Consider the following 25,838-nt stretch of genomic DNA (forward strand, 5'->3'; position numbering starts at 1 on the left):
GATAAATCAACACACAATTACATTACTTCTTATAAAGAGAACATTCTAAATATTCAAGAATTAATGCGTCATTATTGGATGTCTTCTGATAAAGTAATGTTCTAATTATTCTTGGCATCTGAAGTGTTTTATTCCGATAGTTAAATTCCATAATGATCTTGAAGGAATATTGTAAATTTCATATGACTTATAAAATTTAAGAATGTAATAAAATGTAAAGACATGAACAGTAATTTCCTTAAGATGAAATAGTATTAGTTTCCTTTGGGAAATATGTTCTATTTGGTAACTTTTCAAAATTGTCTCATTTGTGAATGGCATGCTTTAGATGAGAATTCAGAACAACCAATCGATTTCTCTTTGAGCTATAGTGCTTAATTTGAGGTAGTCTAACTATAGATTAGATACCTCTTATTCTAATTTGGACCAAAGTGTTAATTATTACTTCCCAGGACAAGGTTGTTCATGTGTCTTTGCAATGGATAGACAACTGTGAATGCTATCCCATCAATCAAACCTTTGTCTTCTAGAAGCATGGCATGAAGATTGGAAATGTTTCCATCTTTGTGTCCCAAACTTAATTTCGAAGGAAAAAAGGTAAAATAGAGGTCTTTTATTGAGATGCTTTGAAACAGAATGAGCTTCAAGCAGGCCTTTTACGTAACAGAAACCATATTAAATCTGTGTTTATAGCTGACTGGAGTCCCCAGCCAGACATTGCGTACAGTAGTTAAATGTGGGTATTGACAGTAGTGGTGTAATGAGGGAAGTACTGGACAGGCAGTAGTTTGACGTCATCCTTAAAGTGTGCTTCTCTGGTGTACCAGGCGTATCAGGAATGAATAGGTAGGACAGTTATTTCTGCAAATCAATTGTTATATATAAAAAGCATTATAGATATGGCAATAATAAAAGTACAATAAACTATGGTTATAACATACTCAAAGGGACCACTAATTTTAGTCCATTATAACCGTAGTTCGTCATAAGCAGATATACAGCAAATATACTGCGAATGGCAGGGAAAAAAACAACAACAGTTCGTTATATCTGTCAGTTTGTTATAAGCATGATCAATATAAACATACTTTACTGTACCAGACATCCGACCTCACATTATTTTATTGGTTTAACGCCGCTTTTAGCAGTATTCAAGCAATATCACGGCGGGGGATACCAGAAATGGGCTTCACACATTGTACCCATGTCGGGAATCGAACCCGGGTCTTCGGCGTGACGAGCGAACGCTTTAACCACTAGGCTTACCGACCGCCCCTAAACTTTGGATGCAAATCTAATAATTAATGTATTGTGTCATAAAATAATCTATATTGAGTCTAATAAACAACAGAGTCTGGATGCAATGATGCTGGTTATGAAGATGCCCTTCACATGTTTGAACTTTGATAAATATATAGGACCTGGTGCAACCTGGTTTTGTCTGGTGCAACCAGGTGTTCATGCCAACTTGCACTTGGTGCAAGTTAAATCAAGGCCTATTATAGTAGTAGCCCCTGAAGTACTTTCTGGGACGGTGGGGTAGCCTAGTGGTTAAAGCGTTTGTTCGACACGCCGAAGACCCGGGTTCGATTCCTCACATGGGTACAATGTGTGAAGTCCATTTCTGGTGTCCCCTGCCGTGATATTGCTGGAATATTGCTAAAAGTGGTGTAAAACGATACTCACTCACTGACTGAAGTTCTTTTTGAAATATGTTTTCTGCATGTAACAAATTGTACAGTCTGCTTATTTATATAAACAGTATGGTCTGTCACTTCAGCCATACGCAGTCAAGTAAAATGCTGTTAGGTCTGGTAAGCTCAGCTGTTTAAAATCATGCATATATTATCACTAAAATCTCCTGAAAATGATGCGGATAGTTCAGTGAGTTGACTCAAACAGTTTGGCACAGATTGCCTTACAAATCATTCCCAATCAGTTGAACGACTAAGACAGATACTGTGTAGAAAACATTCCCTGAAGAATCAGCTGCAAGGGTAGGTTTGCATGCACAATTCTCTTGTTTAAAACGAACAACACTTCCACAGTAATTCTTACTGATACACATTACTGTAAAACTCCATTTCAGAAACACTTTTAGGTTACACTGAGTCACATGTGCCGTGAAGTCGCAATTGCCCCCAAGTCAACAACGTTCAACTACGTTCTGTCATAATGCGTTATCGTAAATCACAGTTGAAAGATTGCTTTATTTCAAAATTGCCCCCAAATAGTTGATTGTGGGGCTGGTTGATATCCTGATGTAAATGTGTGTCCACCATTGCAGTGTCTAAAAGAGAGGAATAGAGGATCGTGGGATAGATCAATATGGCCGAGGTGGAGTCCCTAGCGGAGGCAGCTCCTCGTACGCCTCAGCTAACATGCGTATCAATCTGATACCACCCAACAACTTGTACAAAAAGTTTCAATTGATTGAATTCACTTTCGCTAAAACCTGATTTTGACCGTATGGCAAAGAAGGATTGTTATTCGTGTTGGAGGAGGAAGAATATCGTGTTTTTGACTCCTAAATAACCGAGCTTTCTACAAGAAAGTCGGCGAAGATGACGCAGAATAACTGATTTGCCGAACCTCATCATTATATTGGATACCTTGTGTACAGAGATGAGGAAGTGAGACTAACGAGGAGAGATGTGTTATTGAAAGAACTAGTTTTTGTGGAACGGCAGTGCGCAGGATTTGAATGGCTTAGTGAAGGTATCAACAGTTGTCCAAGACAGGAGGATTTGTTGCGAGTTGGATCAGGGTCGTATCCCGTGGATTACTTTCAAGGAGAAGGTACAGACCAACGCCCATGTTGATGGAATCCGCTTCCAGTATGTTCGACGTCCAGAACATCTATGGTACACCACAAATACCACGCAAGCGACCATGTCTTCGACCAAGACGAATGACCTTAATAGACCTCAGGTACTCGTACATGTATCCCTCCCAGAATTCCTCACTTCCTGCCAGTGTGTTGCATGCTCACCAACTTCCTGCATTGTGGATTGATCTGTCGTAACCTGGCCTTGTGCATAGCTGTATTCTCACACCCTGACTTCAGCTGAACGGCGCATGTTCATGCTCAACTGATGGTATTTCAGCCAAAGAGCTGAAGTTCCTGTTCAGCTGATATTGGTATGTCAGGCAAAGAGCTGAAGTTCCTGTTCAGCTGATATTGGTATTTCAGCCAAAGAGCTGAAGTTCCTGTTCAGCTGATATTGGTATTTCAGCCAAAGAGCTGAAGTTCCTGTCGAGCTGATATTGGTATTTCAGCCAAAGAGCTGAAGTTCCTGTTCAGCTGATATTGGTATTTCAGGCAAAGAGCTGAAGTTCCTGTTCAGCTGATATTGGTATTTCAGCCAAAGAGCTGAAGTTCCTGTTCAGCTGATATTGGTATTTCAGCTGGAGTGCTGAAGTTCCTGTTCAGCTGAAGTTAGTCTTTCAGCCTATTTTACCCTGGTTGTTGTCATCTGTAGTAAATGTAGCTTATCAATGTTGTCATTATTTCATCTTCATCACCGCCATCAGTGTTCGAAACTCAGGTTAAATGGCTTTGGAGTGTTTCCAGACAATCTGACTATTTCAACACTGCATTAGTGTCCATAGTCCATTCATATCCATTGCATCAGTTATAGATGTCCTAGACTTGAGATTTTTCCTTATAATTTGCTTGCAGTCTTTGTTGTGTATCATGCATGGTGTATATAAAATTTAGCATGTTGTGGAATAAATGTTTTGCACAATTTTTGGTTATATGTTTATTTTTTCGACATTCTCTACACCGCTTACTTTGCAGGCACAAGTGTTGTAAAAGGAAGGTAACAGGGGATAACAGGGGATAATATGGGATAACATGCTGGTTTTCTGTGATATCTGAACGCTCGCAGAGCTACAGGAACACAGATAGTCTGTCATACAGACCCGGTGAAACAAATATACCCAATACAGCCCATGCAAGTCTATATATAATAGTGGGCAGGTCTTGGCTTCATTTTGTTATATTTTATTAATGAACGTTGACTTCTGTTTTTTCCTGTAAAATATGTTTATTTCAGAGACTAGATGTAAGTCTACAACACCGAGTCAGAGCCAGCTGCTGGCTGCTCAAACTGCCTGCCTTTTACTGTGTGTGCATGTCAGCTCATGGGGTGGGAGGAGTTATCCCCCTTGGTCTGCGAGACACATGGGCACGAATCAGTTGCTTGTATTACCTTGGTGTATCATAAGTGGCCGATGAGAAAATGTATGACCAATATTGATATGAGAAAATGTATGACCAATATTGATATGAGAAAATGTATGACCAATATTGATAAGAGAAAATGTATGACCAATATTGATATGAGAAAATGTATGACCAATATTGATATGAGAAAATGTATGACCAATATTGATAAGAGAAAATGTGTGACTAATATTGATATGAGAAAAGTGTAAGCAAGTGTTTCTCAAAATATCTAGTAGTATAAACGATGGGGTATGGCCTCACCCCACCTTGACCAAACCCAGGCCCTGAATGCTTCTTTGAGGTCTTAAGTTTTACCAATTATGTGATGTCGATCATAGGGATTGTCATGTATATGAACATGAGAAATTGGCACTAGCCCTGTAGTCCTTGCCAATCTGACCAATAGTTAAGGTATCATAAGGACTTGTAGAAATTGCCCTTTTTGAGGGTTTTCCTATATCTTATCATTATGAGGACTAGTGGACTAAAAATGTTAGTTTCGACTGCTGTATATACAGCAGTTTGACACATTTTGCTAAGCAGTTTGTAGCAACTGCTTAGCAAAATGATCAATAAGTCCAAAATTTGTCTTCTTTTTGGTACACAGCATTAGAAATTGGCACTAGTCCTGTAGTCCTTGCCAAACTGCCCAATGGTTAAGGTATCATAAGGACTCGCAGAAATTTGCCATTTTTAAGGGCTGTAAGTTTTAGTTATGAGGACTAGTGGTCTAAAAATGTTAGTTTAATGTTAATGACTTTGATCCTAACTTTAATTCTGTTGTTTGCACAGATTAGTTCTCAGCTGGGTCTGAGTCCTTGTAATGATCCTAACTGAAACATTAGGGGATCATAAGATTGAGGTACAGTAACGACTACTGCAAATCCTTGAAAGTTCCAGGACAGAGTTGAAATATGTCATGAGATGTACTTACAGTATTGATGTGTTACAATGATGCTCCTACACTATTGGAATATTGAAGGGGCGGGCGGGTAGCCCAGTGGTTAAAGCGTTCACTCGTCACGCCTAAGACCCGGGTTCGATTCCCGAAGCCCATTTCTGGTGTCCCCCGCCGTGATATTGCTGGAATATTGCTAAAATCGGCATAAAATCAAACTCACTCACTCACTCACTCAAACACCACTGTGTCTACTGACTGATGAATAGAGGGATGTCCTTGTATGTTGCAATATAAATAATGTTTTAATGTTGATGCTGTGTCGATACAAGTTTATGAATATCGTTACAAAAAGTACTAACTCACTGCCACAGAAACGTTTACATTGATAAGATAACCATGATTAGAATGGACAATGAGAAGGCAAAAAATTCAAACTGGAATATTGAAGGATTCACATGATGTCCCTGGCTGTACAGAAACTGAGGGGAAGGACGGATCCAGGATAGAACAGGTCTTCACCAAGCTTTGCTGGTCATAAGAGACAACCATGCTTGTCGTAAGAGGCGACTAACGGGATCGGGTAGTCAGGTCTGCTGACTTGGTTGATCCATGTCATCGTATCCCAGCTGCGTAGATCGATGCTCATGTCAAAATGGATTGTCTGGTCCAGACTTGATTATTTTACAGACCGCCGTCATATAGCTGGAATATTCCTGAGTGCGGCCTTAAACAACAAACAAACCCAAACAAATGATAAATGTAAATGTTTCTGAGACAGTAAAATGTTATTATAGTGTTAATATTCAGAAACATGTATTCTTACAGCATCGACATTAAACATTTACCAATACATCGATATCATGATAAAGCCTGACATCCCCAGTCCTACACCCTGACTGCACTCTATTTAATTACAGGCCTCGGAACCAGTAGACAAATTGGTTAAGTCTAGCTAGCCCCCCCCCCCCCCAAAAGAGCAGTTGAGTTTTTTAACAGATAAACTAAATGTGTAATAAATATTTTGCTGACTTAATGTTAGATCCAAGTGTTGGGTCACGTCTCAGTGGGAACACTTGGGATCACTTGGGAACACCAGATAGGAGCTATGTTCAGACAATGAAGTAGGTATGGAAACAGGAAAATGTGATGTAAAAACTGGCGGAGCAGTTAAACTACACAGTGTTTTTCTTAACCCATGGCGCTGTTATCCTATGGACAATAACAGTGTTGACATTAGCATGAGAGTAGGTGAGTAAGATGTGGAGGGTGGAATTCTCCATGTTACCTGGAAGGGATGCACAAGCTGTGATAGACTTTCCAGGCAGCAGGAATATGGCTGTCAGCGCACGACTCTAAGCAAACTCCCTCTCTCAGACTTGCACAAGTCTCTAAGTCAATAATTATTGCTTCAGGGTTTTACACGATGCACAAATTAGCGTCCAGTAAACACAAGTGTTGAGACTGGACACAGAAAAATAATATACTGTGTCCCGGGGGATGTATAATAATATTAATTGTACCAAAAGGTACATCGCACCAAGAACAGTTATGGGGGTCTCATATCTTTGATATTTCCCAAGCTCTAAAGTTATTCGGGGGCACAGGTAGTCCAATCGTCTAAGGCACCGCCATTCGCTGTGCAGAGTTGCATCCCTTTGGCACGGTTCGCCCCGATTACGTTTCTAGGTTTGTCAGCACCATACCCGTGCTCGTGGGTTTCACCGAAGTGGTAAACGTCTGAGACCTGCATCACTTCGGGCTTTCCTCCCACATTTAGCTGACACGCCGTGATATGACTGGAATACTGTTAAAAGCGGCGTTAAACCCAACTCACTCACTCACTCTTGCTTTATAAGGATAGAACAACTGTACATCCGTACAGCTGAAAGCTATGGCTCTCTGTGCTGTGCAGGCTATGCATGTTAGAATATACAGAAAATATCTTGAAGACATGAAAGTTTTTATAGATAACAAATTCTTTTTGGTTTGTGATGACATTTCAGGTGATAACTGGAGTGAGTTAATATACACACATGCTGATATGTATAATCAAGGTAGGATTAATGTACAGGATTTGTGTGACTTACTGGTCCTATATTGGGTCTTAGGACATTTTCTTGTCTAAATTTGTTCATGCCCTCACCCCCCAAAATACATGTAACATTTTCTCATTACCCCCCTCCCTATAATAAATGACCATTAATTAAATAATGTTAAAATTAAGAAAAATGTGTCCTTTTTCAGTTTTTTTTATGGCAACCGAGCTACACCCCCCTCCCCATCTAATACATGACCAGTCCCTAATGCAAGTATAGTTCTGCCATGTTTCCTGATCTGACATTCAATGCTTGCAGCAGACAATGAAGACAGCTGATCTGTGTTGGTGTAAATGTCACGCTGCGCTGCTGGCTGATGCTGACTGATGCATATCATGCTGCTGCACTCACTGTGTCATCGGCATACTATTGGGCAGATTCTGTGTAGCAGGAATGTGCTGCATGTTTAGGCAGGGGGATCAACACAAGAGATGCAAAGCTGATTCTCGAGACATGCACTCTTTCCTCCTGTCTGTCCCTGATAGACTCCAGATATACTGGTATAGCCCTTCTCTACTCGCCACCCAGTGCCTCCACCCCCACCCCCTAAACCTCACCCTCAAATAGAGCACCAGATAAACCCCTGATATACCAGTATACTCCCTTTCTCTCGCCGCCCAACACCTTCACCCCCTAAAACCTCACTCCCCTCACCCCTCAAACCTCACTCGTAACCCCTCCTCCCCTTACCCCCACCCCTCACCCCTTACCCCCAACTAAAGCACCACCCAATTCTCTCCCTGATAAACTCCTGATACACCAGTATACCCTCTTCCTGTCGCCTTCACCTCCTCCCCCCTAACACCACATCCCCTTAAATCTCCCCCCATCTTGTGCCCAACCAATCGTCCTGATATGCTGGTATATACTCAGTATTACTCACCCTTATAAACCCTCACCATCACCCTATGTCATCCACCCTGACTCTCACCCTCAACCCTGATCCCCCACACTGTATACACCTAACTGCCCCCACCCTCACCATCACCCTATGTCATCCACCCTGACTCTCACCCTCAACCCTGATCCCCCACACTGTATACACCTAACTGCCCCCACCCTCACCATCACCCTATGTCATCCACCCTGACTCTCACCCTGACTCTCACCCTCAACCCTGATCCCCCACACTGTATACACCTAACTGCCCCCACCCTCACCATCACCCTATGTCATCCACCCTGACTCTCACCCTCAACCCTGATCCCCCACACTGTATACACCTAACTGCCCCCACCCTCACCATCACCCTATGTCATCCACCCTGACTCTCACCCTCAACCCTGATCCCCCACACTGTATACACCTAACTGCCCCCACCCTCACCATCACCCTCACCCTCACCATCACCCTATGTCATCCACCCTGACTCTCACCCTCAACCCTAATCCCCCACACTGTATACACCTAACTGCCCCCACCCCCACCATCACCCTATGTCATCCCCCCTAACTCTTACCCTCAACCCTGATCCCCCACACTGTATACACCTAACTGTCCCCACCTTCACCATCACCCTATGTCATCCACCCTGACTCTCACCCTCAACCCTAATCCCCCACACTGTATACACCTAACTGTCCCCACCTTCACCATCACCCTATGTCATCCACCCTGACTCTCACCCTCAACCCTAATCCCCCACACTGTATACACCTAACTGTCCCCACCTTCACCATCACCCTATGTCATCCACCCTGACTCTCACCCTCAACCCTGAACCCCCTCACTGTATACACCTAACTGCCCCCACCCTCACCATCACCCAATGTCATCCACCCTGACTCTCACCCTCAACCCTGAACCCCCTCACTGTATACACCTAACTGTCCCAACCCACACCATCACCCTATGTCATCCACCCTGACTCTCACCCTCAACCCTGAACCCCCTCACTGTATACACCTAACTGCCCCCACCCTCACTATCACCCAATGTCATCCACCCTGACTCTCACCCTCAACCCTAATCCCCCACACTGTATACACCTAACTGCCCCCACCCTCACCATCACCCTCACCCTCACCATCACCCTCACCATCACCCTATGTCATCCACCCTGACTCTCACCCTCAACCCTAATCCCCCACACTGTATACACCTAATTGCCCCCACCCTCACCATCACCCTATGTCATCCACCCTGACTCTCACCCTCAACCCTAATCCCCCACACTGTATACACCTAACTGTCCCCACCTTCACCATCACCCTATGTCATCCACCCTGACTCTCAACCTCAACCCTGATCCCCCACACTGTATTCACCTAACTGCCCCACCCCCACCATCACCCTATGTCATCCACCCTGACTCTCACCCTCAACCCTAATCCCCCAATTGTACCCTTCCTACCCTGACATCCTCATCTACTGGTGTAATAAACCACTGGAGCATGGACAATCTGTTCAAATTTAGGATGGACTCTGGCCAATTCTGGTAAAAAAATATTATTGTTTGTTTTTCATCAAGGACATAAAAAGAACATCGCGAAAATCAATTCAGGGCTTGCCCAGTAGGATGAATCTGGGGAGACAAGAGCACTTAACCATCACATCGTCAAGATAATTGATATAATGACATAATCCATAAATTCATCTTAATTCTATGGCTGAATTTCAATAGATGAGTTTGTCTGCATGTGAAGTTTGCTGTGAAAACCATTGATTTTTCATCAATGATGAGTCCTGATGCATTCCGAAACGTGTTAGAGATGGAGATGCTGAAATTAAAACATGTCGGTCATTAGGCACGGCTTGTCACTTCTTCTGTGACAACTGATTCAATATTCTATCAGGCTTGTCACAGAGGCTCCGTTAACAAGGGAGGAGAATTATGAAAACATAACAGGATTGTGGACGGGAGGCTGAGAGTGGGAAGGAACCTTCACTGAGTCAGGCGTGCGTGAGGTGAGTCACGCGTGGAGCTTGGTGCCAGGGTAACTCCACCATTCTTAGCCTTGCTCCAAGGCTGTACTGAAAGATAAGTCCATGGATGTGTTGTAATCCTGTCCTCCTAATAGGCAAGTCTAGATATATGGATGAAGGACTCCAGTCTCGTATAGGGACAACTTGTTCTTATTAATTACATCATCTAGAAGTTATGATTTAAACTATTAATTATTGCCCTAGAGACTTGTACAAGTCTAAACCATTCTCAGCTTTGCTCCAAGGCTGGACTGAAAGAAAAGTCCATGGATGTGTAGTTATTCTATACTGATAAGCATGTCTAGATACGTGGACGAAGGACTCCAGTCTCTTAAAGGGACAACTTGTTCTTATTATTTACATCATCTAGAAGTTATGATTTAAACTAATAATTCTTGCCTGAGAGACTTGTGCAAGTCTACACCAATCTCAGCGTGAACCCTCCAGTGTTGTAGTGTAGTAGATGCATGCCCAGGGTGCTTCTAGGAACACACAGTGTGGTAACACTTTCAGCTGTTGTGGTTGTGCAAGTGATCACTCTGGAACTCTTAGGGTCACATTACCATCTGTCTATTTTGGAGGTTTCTTTTAAATTTGCATTGAGACATTTTTAGTCTTCATTTTTTTGTAATGAAATATTTTTTGTACTGCCTAGGTAAATTACTACTTTAGATGCTTCATAAGTTAATAATATTCTAAAATATTTTACCATAATGTTGAAGAGAGTTTAATTATTTCTTGCCAGTTTAGTTTATTTGGAATGTGTAATCAAAACTTTCCTCTAATCAAGTATATCCCCTGAGTTAGAACAAGTCCTCAACCACCTATGCTGGTCAGTAGAGGCTACTGACTGGATCAGACTTGGTGACTTGGTTGATTGTGTGTCGTTGTAACCTGGGGCGGTCGGGTAGCCCAGTGGTTAAAGCGTTTGTTCATCACGCCGAACACCCGGGTTCGATTCCCGACAAGGGTAAATTGTGTGAAGACAATTTCTGGTGTCCCCCGCCGTGATATTGCTGGAATATTACTAAAAGCAGCGTAAAACCTCTCACTCACTCACGGATCGTTGCTCACAATATCAGTCACTGTTTGTCTGCCCCAGATTTATTATTTAGAATTCATCAAAATACAGCTGGAAAGTTTAGGGTTGAGCAACAAAACTTCACACAGTGATCTAGGGTTAGCCTTGCTGCAAGGCTGTATTGAATGGGTAATGTCCATGGGTATATAGTTATTCTATCCTTATAATAGGCAAGTCTAGATATGTGGACAGGATTCCAGCCTCTTACAGGGACAATTGTTCTGATTACTTATATAATCTAGAAATTATGATTTAAACTATTATTTTTTGTCTCAGAGACTTGTGCCAGTGTAAGCTAGGGTTGATGAAGACTGACACGTGGGGAGGCAGGCATGCAGTCAGCTGTTGACTGGACAGATAGACCCTGATACCATCCTCTAGCAGAGTAGAAGTACCAGCACCTAGCACAGTAGACCCATTCATCACACTTAATCAGTGGAGCTGCTGCTCCGATAGGGGAGAACTGTCATGAATAAACTACGCCATATCGGGCCTTATTGCCTCTTGTTAATCACCTTGACTTGAATCCGTCCTGAATAATCCTGCATTAAATACTGAGTGTTGTGTATGTATGGCTGTCTGGGGTGAGTGAGTGAGTGAGTGAGTGTGGTTTTACGCTGCTTTTAGCAATATTCCATATATCACGGCAGGGTACACCAGAAATGGGCTTCACACATTGTACCTATGTGGGGAATCGAACCCAGGTCTTTGGTTTGACGAGTGAATGCTTTAACCACTAGGCTACCCCACTGCCCCTCTGCTGTCTGGAAGTCAGAATTCAATTCCTTATGATTTTTATCTCAAATGAATGATATTGATGTTTTTTTAGGTTACAGTTTCATAAGGATTCATTCATGGAAATTTTCAGTTTTGAAAGTATATGAGATCCGGATCATTCAATCTTCTTTCACTGATAAGCTCCATACCTGTGCTGGTGGCTTTCACCAAAGTGATCAACGTGTGAGACCTGCATCACTTCGGGCTTTCCTGCCACATCAAGCTGACACGCAGTGATAAAACTGGAATACTATTCAAATCGGTGTTAAACCCAACTGACTCTTTCACTAATACATCTGGTAGGAACAGCCAGGAGGTTACGAAAATGCATCTGCAAGAATATGGAAAAGGATGTAACCAGTTATGGGGGTTCGGGACAGATTGGCAGTGCCAGCAACTTAGGTTCATGTCAAACACCACTGAGGCGGTCGGGTAGCCTAGTGATTAAAGTGTTCGCTTGTCATGCCGAAGACCCGGGTTCGAGTCCCGACATGGGTACAATGTGTGAAGCCCATTTCTGGTGTCCCACGCCGTTATATTGCTGGAATATTGCTAAAAGCAGCGTAAAACCATACTCACTCACTCACTCAAACACCACTGTGTCTACTGACTCCAACTGTGTGATGAATAGAGGGATGTCCTTGTATGTTGCAATATAAATAATTTTTTAATGTTGATGCTGTGTCGATACAAGTTTATGAATATCGTTACAAAAAGTACTAATTCACTGCCACAGAAACGTTTACATTGATAAGATAACCATGATTAGAATGGACAATGAGAAGGCAGAAAATTCAATTTTAAACATTTGGTTGATCAGCCTGGATCATATTAAGCATTAAATTGATTAACTGCAGGTCCACTTATCTCTACACATACAGAATTATTATCAGTGTATCGATACATCATGATACTTTGAGGGGTTATATTCATGTAAGGCGCAGCGATTCGATGTGCAGAGTTGCGTCCCTCGGGCACGCCAGAAACCTATGATTGTGGGTTGGAATCCCAGTTCGCCCCAATTACGTTTTTAGGTTTGTCAGCACCATACCCGTGCTCGTGGGATTCACCTAAGTGGTAAACATCTCAGACCTGCATCACTTCGGGCTTTCCTCTTACATTAAGCTGACATGCCACAATATAACAGGGATACTGTTAAAAGCGGCGTTAAACCCAACTCACTCACTCCAATCTGTGACAAATGTATATAAATCAGTTAATGATTACTCTAGTTACACAGTGTCTTGGTTTAACACAGCACACAGCATCTAGATCATCTAGACATAAGCTGTCTTCAAGCATAGTTCCTGTACAAGTCACTGTTACTGATATGACTAACAAATTAGATATTAGTTGTATCGTTGCTGTGTCTGCAGTCCACACAACCTGCTGAGGATCACATGTACAGCATGTGTTATAATTGGTCATAACTCCCCACAGAGTATGAGGCAACTGGAGGGAGTGGATAAGAGGAGGCAATAAAGTGGCTGCCGTCTTGTTAGCCTGTGTGATATATAGAGATTATCATTCAAGCTTGTGTCTCAAACTGATTTAACAAAACAAGTGTCAGAATTCTTGTGTTCCCCGAGCGAAAGCAAGGGCAATACATGAATTCTTTCACAAGTTTCGTAAATTCAGTATGTCGACACATGTGAATTTAATCATTTCTTTATTACCCATTATTTCTTAATCCTTTTGAACTCCCCTAAGAGAAATGCACTCATGATGACTGGCTTCAGCAATAATGTTGTGTCTAGCGTGACGTCATTGCGACCTTAAGTCACAAAAATATTCAAAAGACATCAGGATGACATAAACAATACACTGGTCCGTGAGAAGTGATATTTGCACCAGTGCACATACAATTTTTATGAACTTGGGTATTTCTAACCCTACGGGTAATAAAGCAGTTTTACACGCTGCAATCTCATAGCTTATCATGCATCAGACTTAGCAGTCTTGCATGTTTGATGTCATTGATTTACCCCTGATCGCTGAACTGGAACAAAAATGGAGGCATATTTATATGGTCACTGGGCATCCAGTGCATTGAGCATTACAGGAGTGTTTCTGTCATAAATTCTGTATTCAGTAGATGAGTTTGTTTATTTGTTTATTAATGCCTCACTCAGCAATATTCCAGCTATATGATGGTGGTCTGTAAATAATCAAGTCTGGACCAGACAATCCTGTGATTGACATTATGAGCATCGATCCACACAATTTGGATGCGATGTCTGTATCCTGTACCTGATTGTATCTTGTGATGACTCTGAATGTCCAATTAAGAAGTTGACATTTAGTTAGATATTACTGATGAAGGTTCTTGATTAATGTTCCATCGCTGTATCAAGTCTATCAGCGGTCTGACCAGACCTGTTTTAAGTCCATCAGCTGTCAGTCCTGTATCAAGTCTATCGGCTATAATGTCTGACCCGACCTGTATCAAGTCTATCAGCAGTCTGACCAGACCTGTATTAAGTCCATCAGGTATCAGTCCTGTATCAAGTCTAGCGGCTATAATGACTGCCCAGACCTGCATTAAGTCTATCTGTGGTGGCTGACCAGATGTGTTTTGTCTAAAGCTGCTGTGTACAAGATGTTGGACAGGTTTCCTTGTGTAGGACTGCCCTTGCCAGATATCCATGCACTGTGTTGGTGTGCCACTCAGCAGGTACAGTACCTGCCCTCCTAGCACTTCCTACAGGAAATGAACAGGGCACGGGGCACCTGCAGTGGGTGGTTACAGCAAGGAGGTGTGTGTTTGCGGAGCTGTCTCCCTCCCACCAGTAGTAACTCACAGCCTTGTCACTGATGAACATTTCCTAAATAGTGATGATGGCTGGAAGTGCCTTGACAATCACCAGAGGCAGTGGCCAAAGGGTCTTGCCTTATATGGAGATCACATGATGCAGGTTTTCTGGCATCCCGACAGAACCAGGCATTGAATCATTGGAATCATACATTGAATCATGAGAAACATTCATTGAATCTTGAATCATGCATGGCACTGGAATCATGATTAAATTTCGCAAAACACAATGAATCATAAGATTTGTTTGTTCTTTAATCCCGCACTCAGCAATATTTCAGCTATATGACGCTGGTCTGTATATAATCAAGTCTGGACCAGACGATCCAGTGATTGACATTATGAGCATGATCCACGCAATTGGGATCAATGACATGCACCAACCAAGTCAGGGAGCTTGACCACCCGATCCCGTTAGTCGCCTGTTATGACAAGCATAGTCCTTTACGGCAAGCATGGGTTGCTGAAGACCTGTTCTACCCTGGATCTTCACGGGGGGGGGGGGGGGGCCCCTCATGCATGTAGTGTGTGTGTAGGTCCTCAGATAGATAGGGTCAGGAAATAACCTGCAGTTGAGTGAGAGGTGTTTATAATAAACATCCTGCTGCTGGATCTCCCTATGGGAAGTGAAGGGATGCCCAAGTCCAAACATTGGGCAAATCTTACATCCCTGACATAATTTGGGTCAAGGACATAGAAAACTTGTCCTACATGCGTGCGTGTGTGTGTGTGTGTGTGTGTGTGTGTGTGTGTGTGTGTGTGTGTGTGTGTGTGTGTGTGTGTGTGTGTGTGTGTGTTGGGGGGGGGGGGGGGCATGTGCGGGGGGCGTAAGGGGAGGTGACAGTATTCCAGGCACTAGAACAGAACAAAGAAGATATGTTAAGCGACTTAGCGACTACATCCATTACATTTATCAGCCTGTGTTGAATTATTGTGGTGTTTACTCAATCACGAACCGTTTAAGAATCGGTTCAATCAGTCATCAATGTGAAATCAATTCAGATCCAAATGATCACAGGGCATTGATCAAAGAGATTATCATTGCACGGTACACAAATGAGACACTTTACCAATGAATGAGAAATACCACTCTGTACCACAACCAATGGAAGAACCTGGCCATACCTGACAAGTACTGCTACATTCTTAGGGGAGATGGGTCCTGCTAATGGGCCCTTCAGACCATTGGCAGAGCCACCATTAACCCTATAAACATGGTGGGAAACTGTAGACTTGCAGAGTCTCTAAGGCAGTAATAAGTAGTTTTTATATAATAATGTCTAGATTATGTAAATAATAAGAACAAGTCTCTATATAAGACTGGCATCCTTACTGTCTGCTTATCTTGACTTATAGATTCCTAGATAGAATTACTATACACCCATGGACTTATTCTTCAGATAGAATTACTATACACCCATGGACTTATTCTTCAGATAGAATTACTATACACCCATGGACTTATTCTTCAGATAGAATTACTATACACCCATGGACTTATTCTTCAGATAGAATTACTATACGCCCATGGACTTATTCTTCAGACAGAATTACTATACACCCATGGACTTATTCTTCAGATAGAATTACTATACACCCATGGACTTATTCTTCAGTACAGCCTTGAAGCAAGGCTAGGGAAACTGCTGCTCTGCTTGGCATGATCACCTCATCCAGGGTGTCACTGCACACATGGTGGATGCAAGCAGCCTCTCCCCCAGACCCCTCAGCATATATTTAATAAAACAATCACCGCCATTCCATTCTCACCCCCTTCTGGCTTCGGCAGCCTACACTCATCCTCTATGCAGCATGGCAGCAGTAGTAACGGCCCATCACCTGGTACACTTCTACAGTCTAGCATGGTAATGGATGGGTTCTGTCATCAGGATCGACCTGTCTTGGGATATGTGTGTCTCACACAGCATTGTCCAGTCTGGCTACTGATGGATCAGTTCTGTCAGTAATTGTAGCAGACCTTTTCAGGATATGTGTGTCTCACAGTGCATGGCACACAGTCCAGCCAAGTCAAGGAAGGTGTCTGGAGTAACTCTCTGCCCCACTTATGTCTAACTCTAATTTGTATGTTCAAAACCTTGAATTCTTTTGGAAGGGGGAGTGATGCCTAGGAGAGGTAGGTCTCGCCCCCAGATCCCCCTGCTCATTCGTTTTTACTGCCCCACAAGACCTCGTTCTCATCTTGAACCCATCCTTACACCATCTGGTCTGCATTATGTGAATTCATATTTAATGGAGCTCCAGATTTCTGGCTGAGCCTGTCTCCTCACCCTGCTCCTGATGCTGCCATCTTTACTTACCCTGTCTGCCGTCCCTGTATATGTCTCTGAAGCATCTGATGAGTGTCCAGGCTGGCTGGACTGTCTGCCATCCTGGTATATGTCTCTGAAGCCTCTACCCTGCCTAATGGCATCTACCCTGCCTAATGGCATCTACCCCTGCCTAATGGCATCTACCCCTGCCTACCGGCGTCTGCCCTGCCTAATGGCGTCTACCCCTGCAGTCTACTGAGTTTGGCTTTTGCCTGGCTCACTGAGGACCAGGACTGGCAAGTCTGGCCACCAGACCTGATGAATGGTCCCCTTGATGGCCTGCTTGTGTATATCAGAGTATACATACATACAATCTGGAGGCATCCATCTACTTTGTTCCTCTACATTCCTGGTTGGCCATGTGTCAGAGACTGAGAGGGTGGGCTGGCACTGACTTGTGTGATAGAAGGAAAGAGATATGTTGTGCAAGTGTCCCATGCAGAAACAGTGACAATATTCTATAAACATGTGTCTGGTGGGAAGAAATATGTCTGAGGCTAAAATAAATAATAGTCTTGGTTCTCAGCCACTGGCCACATCATCATAAAGTTCATTGCAGGTTTCATTTTTGTTTCCATTTTCCATTTTTTGTGTGCATTGTGTTTAAGTATGTATTAGGATTTTTATATTTTTTTGAAAATGGAAATAAAACAAAACAAGCAGCAGATTTTATGATGATGCGGGTGGTGCCTGAGAACAAAGACTATTTTTTTTAGCCTACTATAGTTAGAATTAGATGGTGGGAATTCAGAGATTAATAATTCTTGACAATTACTACTACTACTACTACTCCAAAACATATATGTGTAATTGATCTACAATCTATTTCTACCACTTCCATTCTGTCAGTTAAACCAACAGTTTTAACATCTGTTAATTCAATTAATATTGGACAAGAGATTTTCAAATGTAATATTTGCCATGTTTTGATTGGCTGTATGCATGGCAATAAGGATGCATTACCACCATGTGTCCCCAAGGGCATTATGTGACAGTCGTAAACTAACCTTTTTTCAACCTGCCTCAATCTGCCCTGTAGCTTTGTCTACAGTGAAAGTTGAGATGTTGAACATTGGCATCAGCGTTACATAACAAGAAGCTTTCCCCATATCTCACACGTGGTATAAGGCATTCTGTGACACTTGGACAACAATAAACAAATTTCAATTCTTCCCTCTGCCCCAGAGCTTGCTTTACAGCTTTGTCTTGTTAGATGAGATGTGGGAATCAGCCAGTGTTACATAACGGGATGCTATCCATATCCCCCACACATGGTATAACAGCCTTGCTCCAAGGCTGTACTGAAAGATAAGTCCATGGATGTGTGGTAATTCTATCCTAATAGGCAAGTCTAGATATGTGGACAGTAGATTCTAAGGACTTCTGCCTCCTATAGGGACATCTTGTTATTATTTGCGGAATCTAGAAATTATAATTCAAACTTATAATTATTGCCTTAGAGACTTGTGCAAGTCTAATGGTATAACAGCAGTGATGTCAGCAGACTGGGAAACTGAAAGATAAGTCCATGGATGTGTAGTAATTCTATCCGAATAGGCAAGTCTAGATATGTGGACAGTAGATTCTAAGGACTTCAGTCTCTTATAGGGACATCTTGTTCTTATAATTATTGCCTTAGAGACTTGTGCAAGTCTAATGGTATAACAGCAGTGATGTCAGCAGACTGGGAAACTCCACCAGATGGGAGCAGGCATTCCCTCAAAACAGGCTCTCATTGCCAGCTTAATTTTCTTTAGCAGTAGCGAGGAGTGCCTCCTGTAACTGTACATTAAAGCAAGCGGGTTATCCTCCAGTCAGGATGTATTGACAGACAGAGGAGGAAGGGACGTGCAGGAGGTGGAGATATACTTTCATATTCACTGTGGCATACTGCTATAAAACACTCAGGTCACGATTGTTTCCTTGATGAGTGGATTGGGAGTTCTGTCCTAGCTTTTGAGCAACAGATCGTGGAGTATTCTGATTTTCGAGTTTTGGGAATGGTGTGATGTTCTTCCTGAATACCCTCTGGAACATTTTGTGGATTAACACTATAACAATTTGTGTTTTTTGAATTGCCGGGTCTATGAAAGTGATTTACTGCCAACCTAATTGTTTCCTTGATGAAGACAATTGAATTTTGCATGTAACTTGAATCGTTTAAAGACACATTTCCATTACAGATGCTTTAATATTGCCGGATTATTTTGTTTTTATTGGTTTTGAAGAACAAGCAGACACTCCTGACTGTTAGTGCAGGAGTGTCTTGCTATTGTCCCCCAGGGAGGGATCTGTGACTGGCTCAGGGAGGTGTGTAATTCACATGGCTGCTGCTGCTGTAGGAAGCAGTGGAATACTGTAACGCTGCCAGGCTATATTGAACACGCTGTGGTATAACGAGGAACTCTCCCCGATGCTGGAAACTCCCCTCTTCTACAAGTGAAGGAATTTATCATCTGTAATTTCCGGAAGATTTATTTCCAATTACTTCATTAGCCATTGCCGATTACATCAGGGTCATGGGGTCAGGTTGGAGAGGCAGAGCATGTGTTGTGGCCTAGTTAGTAGACACACAGAGGAGGGAGAGAGGAGGATACGTACACCCTGCTCCAAGCTGCTTCTTTGTTTTCTCCTCCCCGAGAACCCATAATGACTGACGGTGGATGTAAACTTGTGGACATACGTTGGAGCGGACTGGCATCAGTATGAAGAGGTAGGATGGGAGTGTTAAGGGATTGTATTGATGGCTGTGTAGTTTCAGTGATATTCACCATGTGTAGAGCCGAGTATTGCCATGCTGTAATAGTGCAATACGAGTCATAGTCACCGGGATGAGCCGAGGTGCTGCAGCATGCATTGTAATGCTGTAATCGTGGTAATACGTTCCCAAGTCAGCTTGATCCATTTACTTCATTATTTATTGATTGTTATGGGCTTGTGTGATTGTGTTTCATGCTACTTTCACACTGTGGGATTGTCAGGATGTGCGGTACAGTCATTGTCAGCAGTGTCTTGCTGGGTGACATTGTGACATATAGCGGACCCAGGCTCACTCTCAGACCTTTTGTTGAGCTGGGAGCACATGTTCAGCATCACTGATACCATCATAGTGTATAGTAGGCTTGAGGGAGATGATGACATGGAGGGATGGGGTACACACTGGATCAATAGCTGACCAAACACCTCCCCAGGTGCCATAACATGGAGTAGGAGTTAATTATTCACCAGCTGGGCTATACATAGCCGTATTAACCGGAACATCAAACACTGTCTATTGGGTTACAGTTGTTGAACAATAATGTAATCTCAGACGGTGAATGTTTCTTGTAGATCCAGAACTAGTGATGATAAGGGTGTGTGAATAATCCTGATTCTTTTGACTAGATTGCTTTTTGAATGTAACATGAAACATTCAAGATGATAAAATTTGCTTTCTAGTCGGTCCAGATTTGTTGAGCACTGATTGTGAGGTGTGAGTGAGGATGGTTATACGTTGCTTTTAGCAATATTCCAGCAATATCATGGCGTTGGACACCAGAAATGGTCTTCACACCAGAAATGGGCTTCACACCCAGTACCAATGTGGGGAATCGAACCCGGGTCTTCGGCATGACGAGCAAACACTTTCACCACTGGGCTACCCCACCGGTCCGATCGTGTGGAGTTGTGTGACAGATTAGAATAGAATATCTTTGCCATTTACATCTCTCATAAACCTATGTGTGGTTATTGCCTGCCTGTGTTCCACAATACTTAAAATTTATTGAAAGAATTTTAAAAGTACATTGGAAATTAGGAATTCCGAAGCATACATTATATATATACAGTTATTCTGTTATTTATGTGAGCTATCTTCGTTTACCACTTCAGTGGTGCTGACAAACCTAGAAACATTATCAGGGAGAACCAGGATTTGAACCCACAATCATAGGTTTTTGGCATGCCCAAGGGACGCAACTCTGCACAGTGATGTGCATGAAGAGGTAGTTTGAGAACCCGTTGAGGAAATACAAGGAGATCTATAAGCTGCATGAAATATGCAATGAATTGATAGTCAGTGTTAGTGATACTGCTTGTGATGCACTCAGTTAAATTCCAGCTAAGTGACAGTGGCCTGTATTTCTGGACAAGACAATCCAGTGATTGATATAATGAGATACATGCTGTGCCATCAGGGCACGCCGACATGTAGTTAACCAAGACTTGACCTGCAGGGGTGTTTTGTAACCTGGAATCCCCCACAAGGTGGATAGTGAGTGATTGAATGGTGTCTATGCTTGAGGTTATTTGTCAGAAGTCTGGTGATTAAAGCGTTCGCTCTTCACGCTGAAGACCCAGATTTGTTTCCCGACATGGGTACAATGTGTGAAGCCCATTTCCGGTGTCCTGCAACCGTAATATTGCTGGAATATTCCTAAAAGCGGCATAAAACCATACTCACTCACTCACTCTAGATATGTTAATTTCAGAGACCACATGTTAGTCTTGTAATGTGTGGAGAGTGTTCTATGTTGGAGTTATTACGCAGGATCAGCCACCCCGGAAGTAGAGTGTGTGCTTGTTGACTTAACCAAGGATACGCTCACTCTAACAGGAAGTGAAGGTCAAGTGTCGGGCGGTAGATGCCTGCTTGGGTAACAATGAATAACAGTGCTCATCAGTACTCTTCCCTTTCTATTTCCTTCAGAAAATAAATAACAAACCAAATCTTCAGGAAATGAATTATATGTTATATGTTTTTGGAGATTGTTAACTGGTGGCCCCATTTGTGATATGATTTTCATTGTCTTCCTCTGTCATTCAGGGAGAGGCGGTCGGGTAGCCTAGTGGTTAAAACGTTTGCTCGTCACGCCGAAGACCCGGGTTCGATTCCCGACATGGGTACAATGTGTGAAGCCCATTTCTGGTGTCCCCCGCCGTGATATTGCTGGAATATTGCTAAAAGCGGCGTAAAAACATACGCAATGCAGGCTTTTGACCCCTGGACAAATCAATTGACATTCTACTTCTACCAGTACAGGTCTGTCCTGGCCTGTTACTGCTTTGTCGTCCATTTCTTGTCCCATAAATGTGCAAATCAACATTCAGGATTTAGCAGAGCTCTCAACTATATAAGCTGCTCCTAATACTGCATACTTAACTTAGTCTGCCACCACCAAAAACTGTATGTTAAATATAAGAGTCCCAGCACGTGACATATTTTTGCTATGATCTAATTCTATAGATTGCAGAGCCAAAATATTCACAGCTTCTTCAGGATATCACTATAGTTTTGAAACAATTAAATCTGCATTTTGAATTAAACTGTATTTTGTTCTGTGAGTCCATGAACAATAGGGTTCCTTTGGATGTGATAACAAGAAGCTAGGGTCCCCTGACATCCCTGCATTTGTTGGAGGGTACAGATATTTGACATTTTGGTTCCTGAGAATGTCATTGCATGAGTTCATGAAGCAGCTGCCCAAGACACAGCAGACCTTGTGTGTGAGACATCAGGACATTGTGGATGCATGGAGAACGGTTAGGTTGTGGAATTAACTGTTTCCATGTGTGATGAAACAGTAGCACATTTGATGATATTATTCTCAAGGGTTCTACTTCAAAAGGGTTATGTAGCAGGTTGGGTATAATAGCGTTATACCATAGCTAGATGGTGAGATATGAAGAAACTATTACTTGAGCCAGCCTCTCAAGGGTTAACATCACAGACTGGATTGCCTTTCATGAGGGTTGCATAACTGATGCTGGAAACATGTGAGAGAAGGCTGGTTGAGTAGAGGAAGAAGGAGGGTGGGGGGTGAGATTGGGGATGGGGTATTTATGGGGGGGTTGGATCTGGTTGCACAGATATTGAGGATGGGGTGAGAAGATTTAAGGTGGGGTATTCCAGGGGACTGGTTGTGTAGGAGGAAGAGTTTATAGAGTTGTGTGGGGAGTGACCAGAAGATGAAGGTGTGTGGGGTGGGGTGGGGTGGGGAGATGGACCAGCAGGTGAGGGTGTTTAGAGTGGGGTGGGTTTGGTAGAGGGACCAGGAGATGAGGTAGTGTGGGGGAGGGAGGGGAGAGGGACCAGGAGATGAGGGTGTGTGGGGGAGGGAGGGGAGAGGGACCAGAAGTTGAGGGTGTGTTGGAGAGGGAGGGGAGAGGGACCAGGAGATGAGGGTGTGTGGGGGAGGGTGGGGAGAGAGACCAGGAGATGAGGGTGTGTTGGGGAGGGAGGGGAGAGGGACCAGGAGATGAGGGTGTGTTGGGGAGGGAGGGGAGAGGGACCAGGAGATGAGGTAGTGTGGGGGAGGGAGGGGAGAGGGACCAGGAGATGAGGGTGTTTTGGGGAGGGAGGGGAGAGGGACCAGAAGATGAGGGTGTGTTGGGGAGGGAGGGGAGAGGGACCAGGAGATGAGGGTGTGTGGGGGAGGGTGGGGAGAGAGACCAGGAGATGAGGGTGTGTAGGGTGGGGAGAGGGACCAGGAGATGGTGTGTGGGGTGGAATGAGAGAGTTCTTGGGTTTGGGTTGGCTGACATAATTTACAACATGTAGTGTGTTTACCAGGAGGGTAGGAATTTGAGGGAGATGGGGGAGTAGAACCAGAGGGTGGATACTTCGAGGGGAAGCACCTGTGGCTTGTTTTGTAGGAGAAGGACTAATCAAGGCATGTTTTGTAGGAGAAGGACTAATTAAGGCTTGTTTTGTAGGAAAAGGACTAATCAAGGCTTGTTTTGTAGGAAAAGGACTAATCAAGGCTTGTTTTGTAGGAAAAGGACTAATCAAGGCTTGTTTTGTAGGAAAAGGACTAATCAAGGCTTGTTTTGTAGGAAAAGGACTAATCAAGGCTTGTTTTGTAGGAAAAGGACTAATCAAGGCTTGTTTTGTAGGAAAAGGACTAATCAAGGCTTGTTTTGTAGGAAAAAGACTAATCAAGGCTTGTTTTGTAGGAAAAGGACTAATCAAGGCTTGTTTTGTAGGGGGTGAAGTTGTTGATGGATGAGAAATGAAAAAGTGTGGATCTAGGACCATGTTCCTCAGACCATATATACAAGTCAAGGTGATGTGAAGGATTCTAAGGATTGGCAGGGTAAATGCTTGCTGGTTATGTAAAGTCATCAGTGATGCGCTGGTTAATGCATCAGGTATGTGTAGAACCGTTTGCTCTACTTAGGCAGGATAAGGCACATGGTGAAGTCGGTAGGACAATACAGCACGCTGCAACCGAGATGGTGCATAACCTGGATTAGTTGCCCGCTGTATTAGAAGTATCTAAGACCATCACCTCAATGAGTTCTCCAGGCCCTGATTAGATGGTACTCTACACAGGGTCACGAACCAAGTCTTCTATTTACCTGAATCAGAATCTGATTATTTAATAGTTGCATGTTTCTGTGTCTCTGTATATACTGGATGTTGACCAGTAGGTTATGTCTTAGATTGGTTGGTTGGTTGATTTGTTGTTTAACGCCACAGTCAGCAATATTCCAGCTATATGACGGCGGTCTGTAAATAATCGAGTCAGGACCAGACAAACCAGTGATTAATATCATGAGCATCGATCCACGCAACTGGGATCGATGACACGTATCAACCAAGTCAGCTAGGCTGACCACCCGATCCCTTAGTCACCTTTTACAATAAGCATAGTCGCCTTTTACTGCAAGTATGGGTTGCTGAAGACCTATTCTACCCCGGAATCTTCACGGGTCTTATGTCTTAGAAGATGTCTTAGAAGATAGTCAAGGGCTTGGGTCTACCATCTGGTAGAAATAGGATCAACTGTCTGGCTCCTACAGTAGAAACCGAACTCATTTGGCCATAGTGTTGTAAGTGGATCACAAAAAACACCAGGGATGAAATACTGTCAATTAACTTTCTACTTAAACGTCAGTCCTACTGATGAAGTATTGTGACTGGCCACTGTACTTTCTTTGGGGAGATCTTCAGCAAGAGAAACTGACAATTTTAGCCCCCTAGTCCTTATAATGATAACATTTAGCAAATTCCTTAAAGAAGGGAAAATTTCTACCAGTCCTCATGATACGTGAACTGGTGGGCAGTTTGGCAAGGACTACAAACTAGTGCCAATTTCTAACCTGATCTTTGTTACCTTGCTACTTCTAATCAGCTTAAGGGGTGATGGGGTAGCCTAGTGGTTAAAGCGTTCGCTCGTCACACCAAAGACCTGGGTTCGAGTCCCGACATGGGTACAATGTGTGAAGCCCATTTCTGGTGTCCCCTGCGGTGATATTGCTGGAATATTGCTCAAAGCTGCGTAAAACCATACTCACTCACTCATCAACCTAAAAAATTGTGACAGTCGGTCAAGACTTGACAATCAGCGATCACCCAGTCAGAGAGCCTTGGTCCTGCATCCACACAGAGATTTTACTGACAGACAGACACACGGACGCTTCAGTCAGTCCGTCATTCAAACCTGGAGTGATGCTGCCTTCAGTTTGGAGATGCACCATATATTATTCACAAAATGTCAAACGGAAAAGACAAGCTGTGGACTGGCTGAATAGTTTCCATGCATTCAAGTTTTGTAAAAATATTTTGAAATGTAATATGTAAAAGGAAATGAGTACATTTATGGAATTTGAGGGTGAGAGTTTCCCAGTCCGACAACATGTTCAACACTATTTATGAGCATTAGTTGAACTGAGGTTTCAACGGGCTTTTTATGGTAATTT

At 43.1% G+C, this 25,838-nt stretch overlaps 1 protein-coding gene across 13 annotated transcripts in view; it reads left to right on the forward strand.

The window, feature by feature from the left end:
• The window catches only part of LOC139458423 (rho GTPase-activating protein 32-like), a 178,535-nt gene that overhangs the window by 92,750 nt on the left and 59,947 nt on the right, over nt 1–25,838 (forward strand). For 11 of the 13 annotated variants that reach the window (XM_071239848.1, XM_071239856.1, XM_071239860.1 and 8 more), the window contains one exon: nt 2,288–2,931. The exons of 1 other annotated variant lie outside the window; for it this stretch is intronic. In XM_071239848.1, the coding sequence (XP_071095949.1) occupies nt 2,816–2,931 (116 nt within the window). In that variant the 5' untranslated portion in view covers nt 2,288–2,815. Of the gene's footprint in view, nt 1–2,287; nt 2,932–18,882; nt 19,870–25,838 lie in introns of those variants that run through there. One more of the 13 variants, XM_071239859.1, reaches the window with a different exon arrangement.

This window comes from Haliotis cracherodii, unplaced genomic scaffold (assembly GCF_022045235.1).
Source record: "Haliotis cracherodii isolate W230 unplaced genomic scaffold, xgHalCrac1.p SCAF_12, whole genome shotgun sequence".
Lineage (NCBI taxonomy): Eukaryota > Metazoa > Mollusca > Gastropoda > Lepetellida > Haliotidae > Haliotis > Haliotis cracherodii.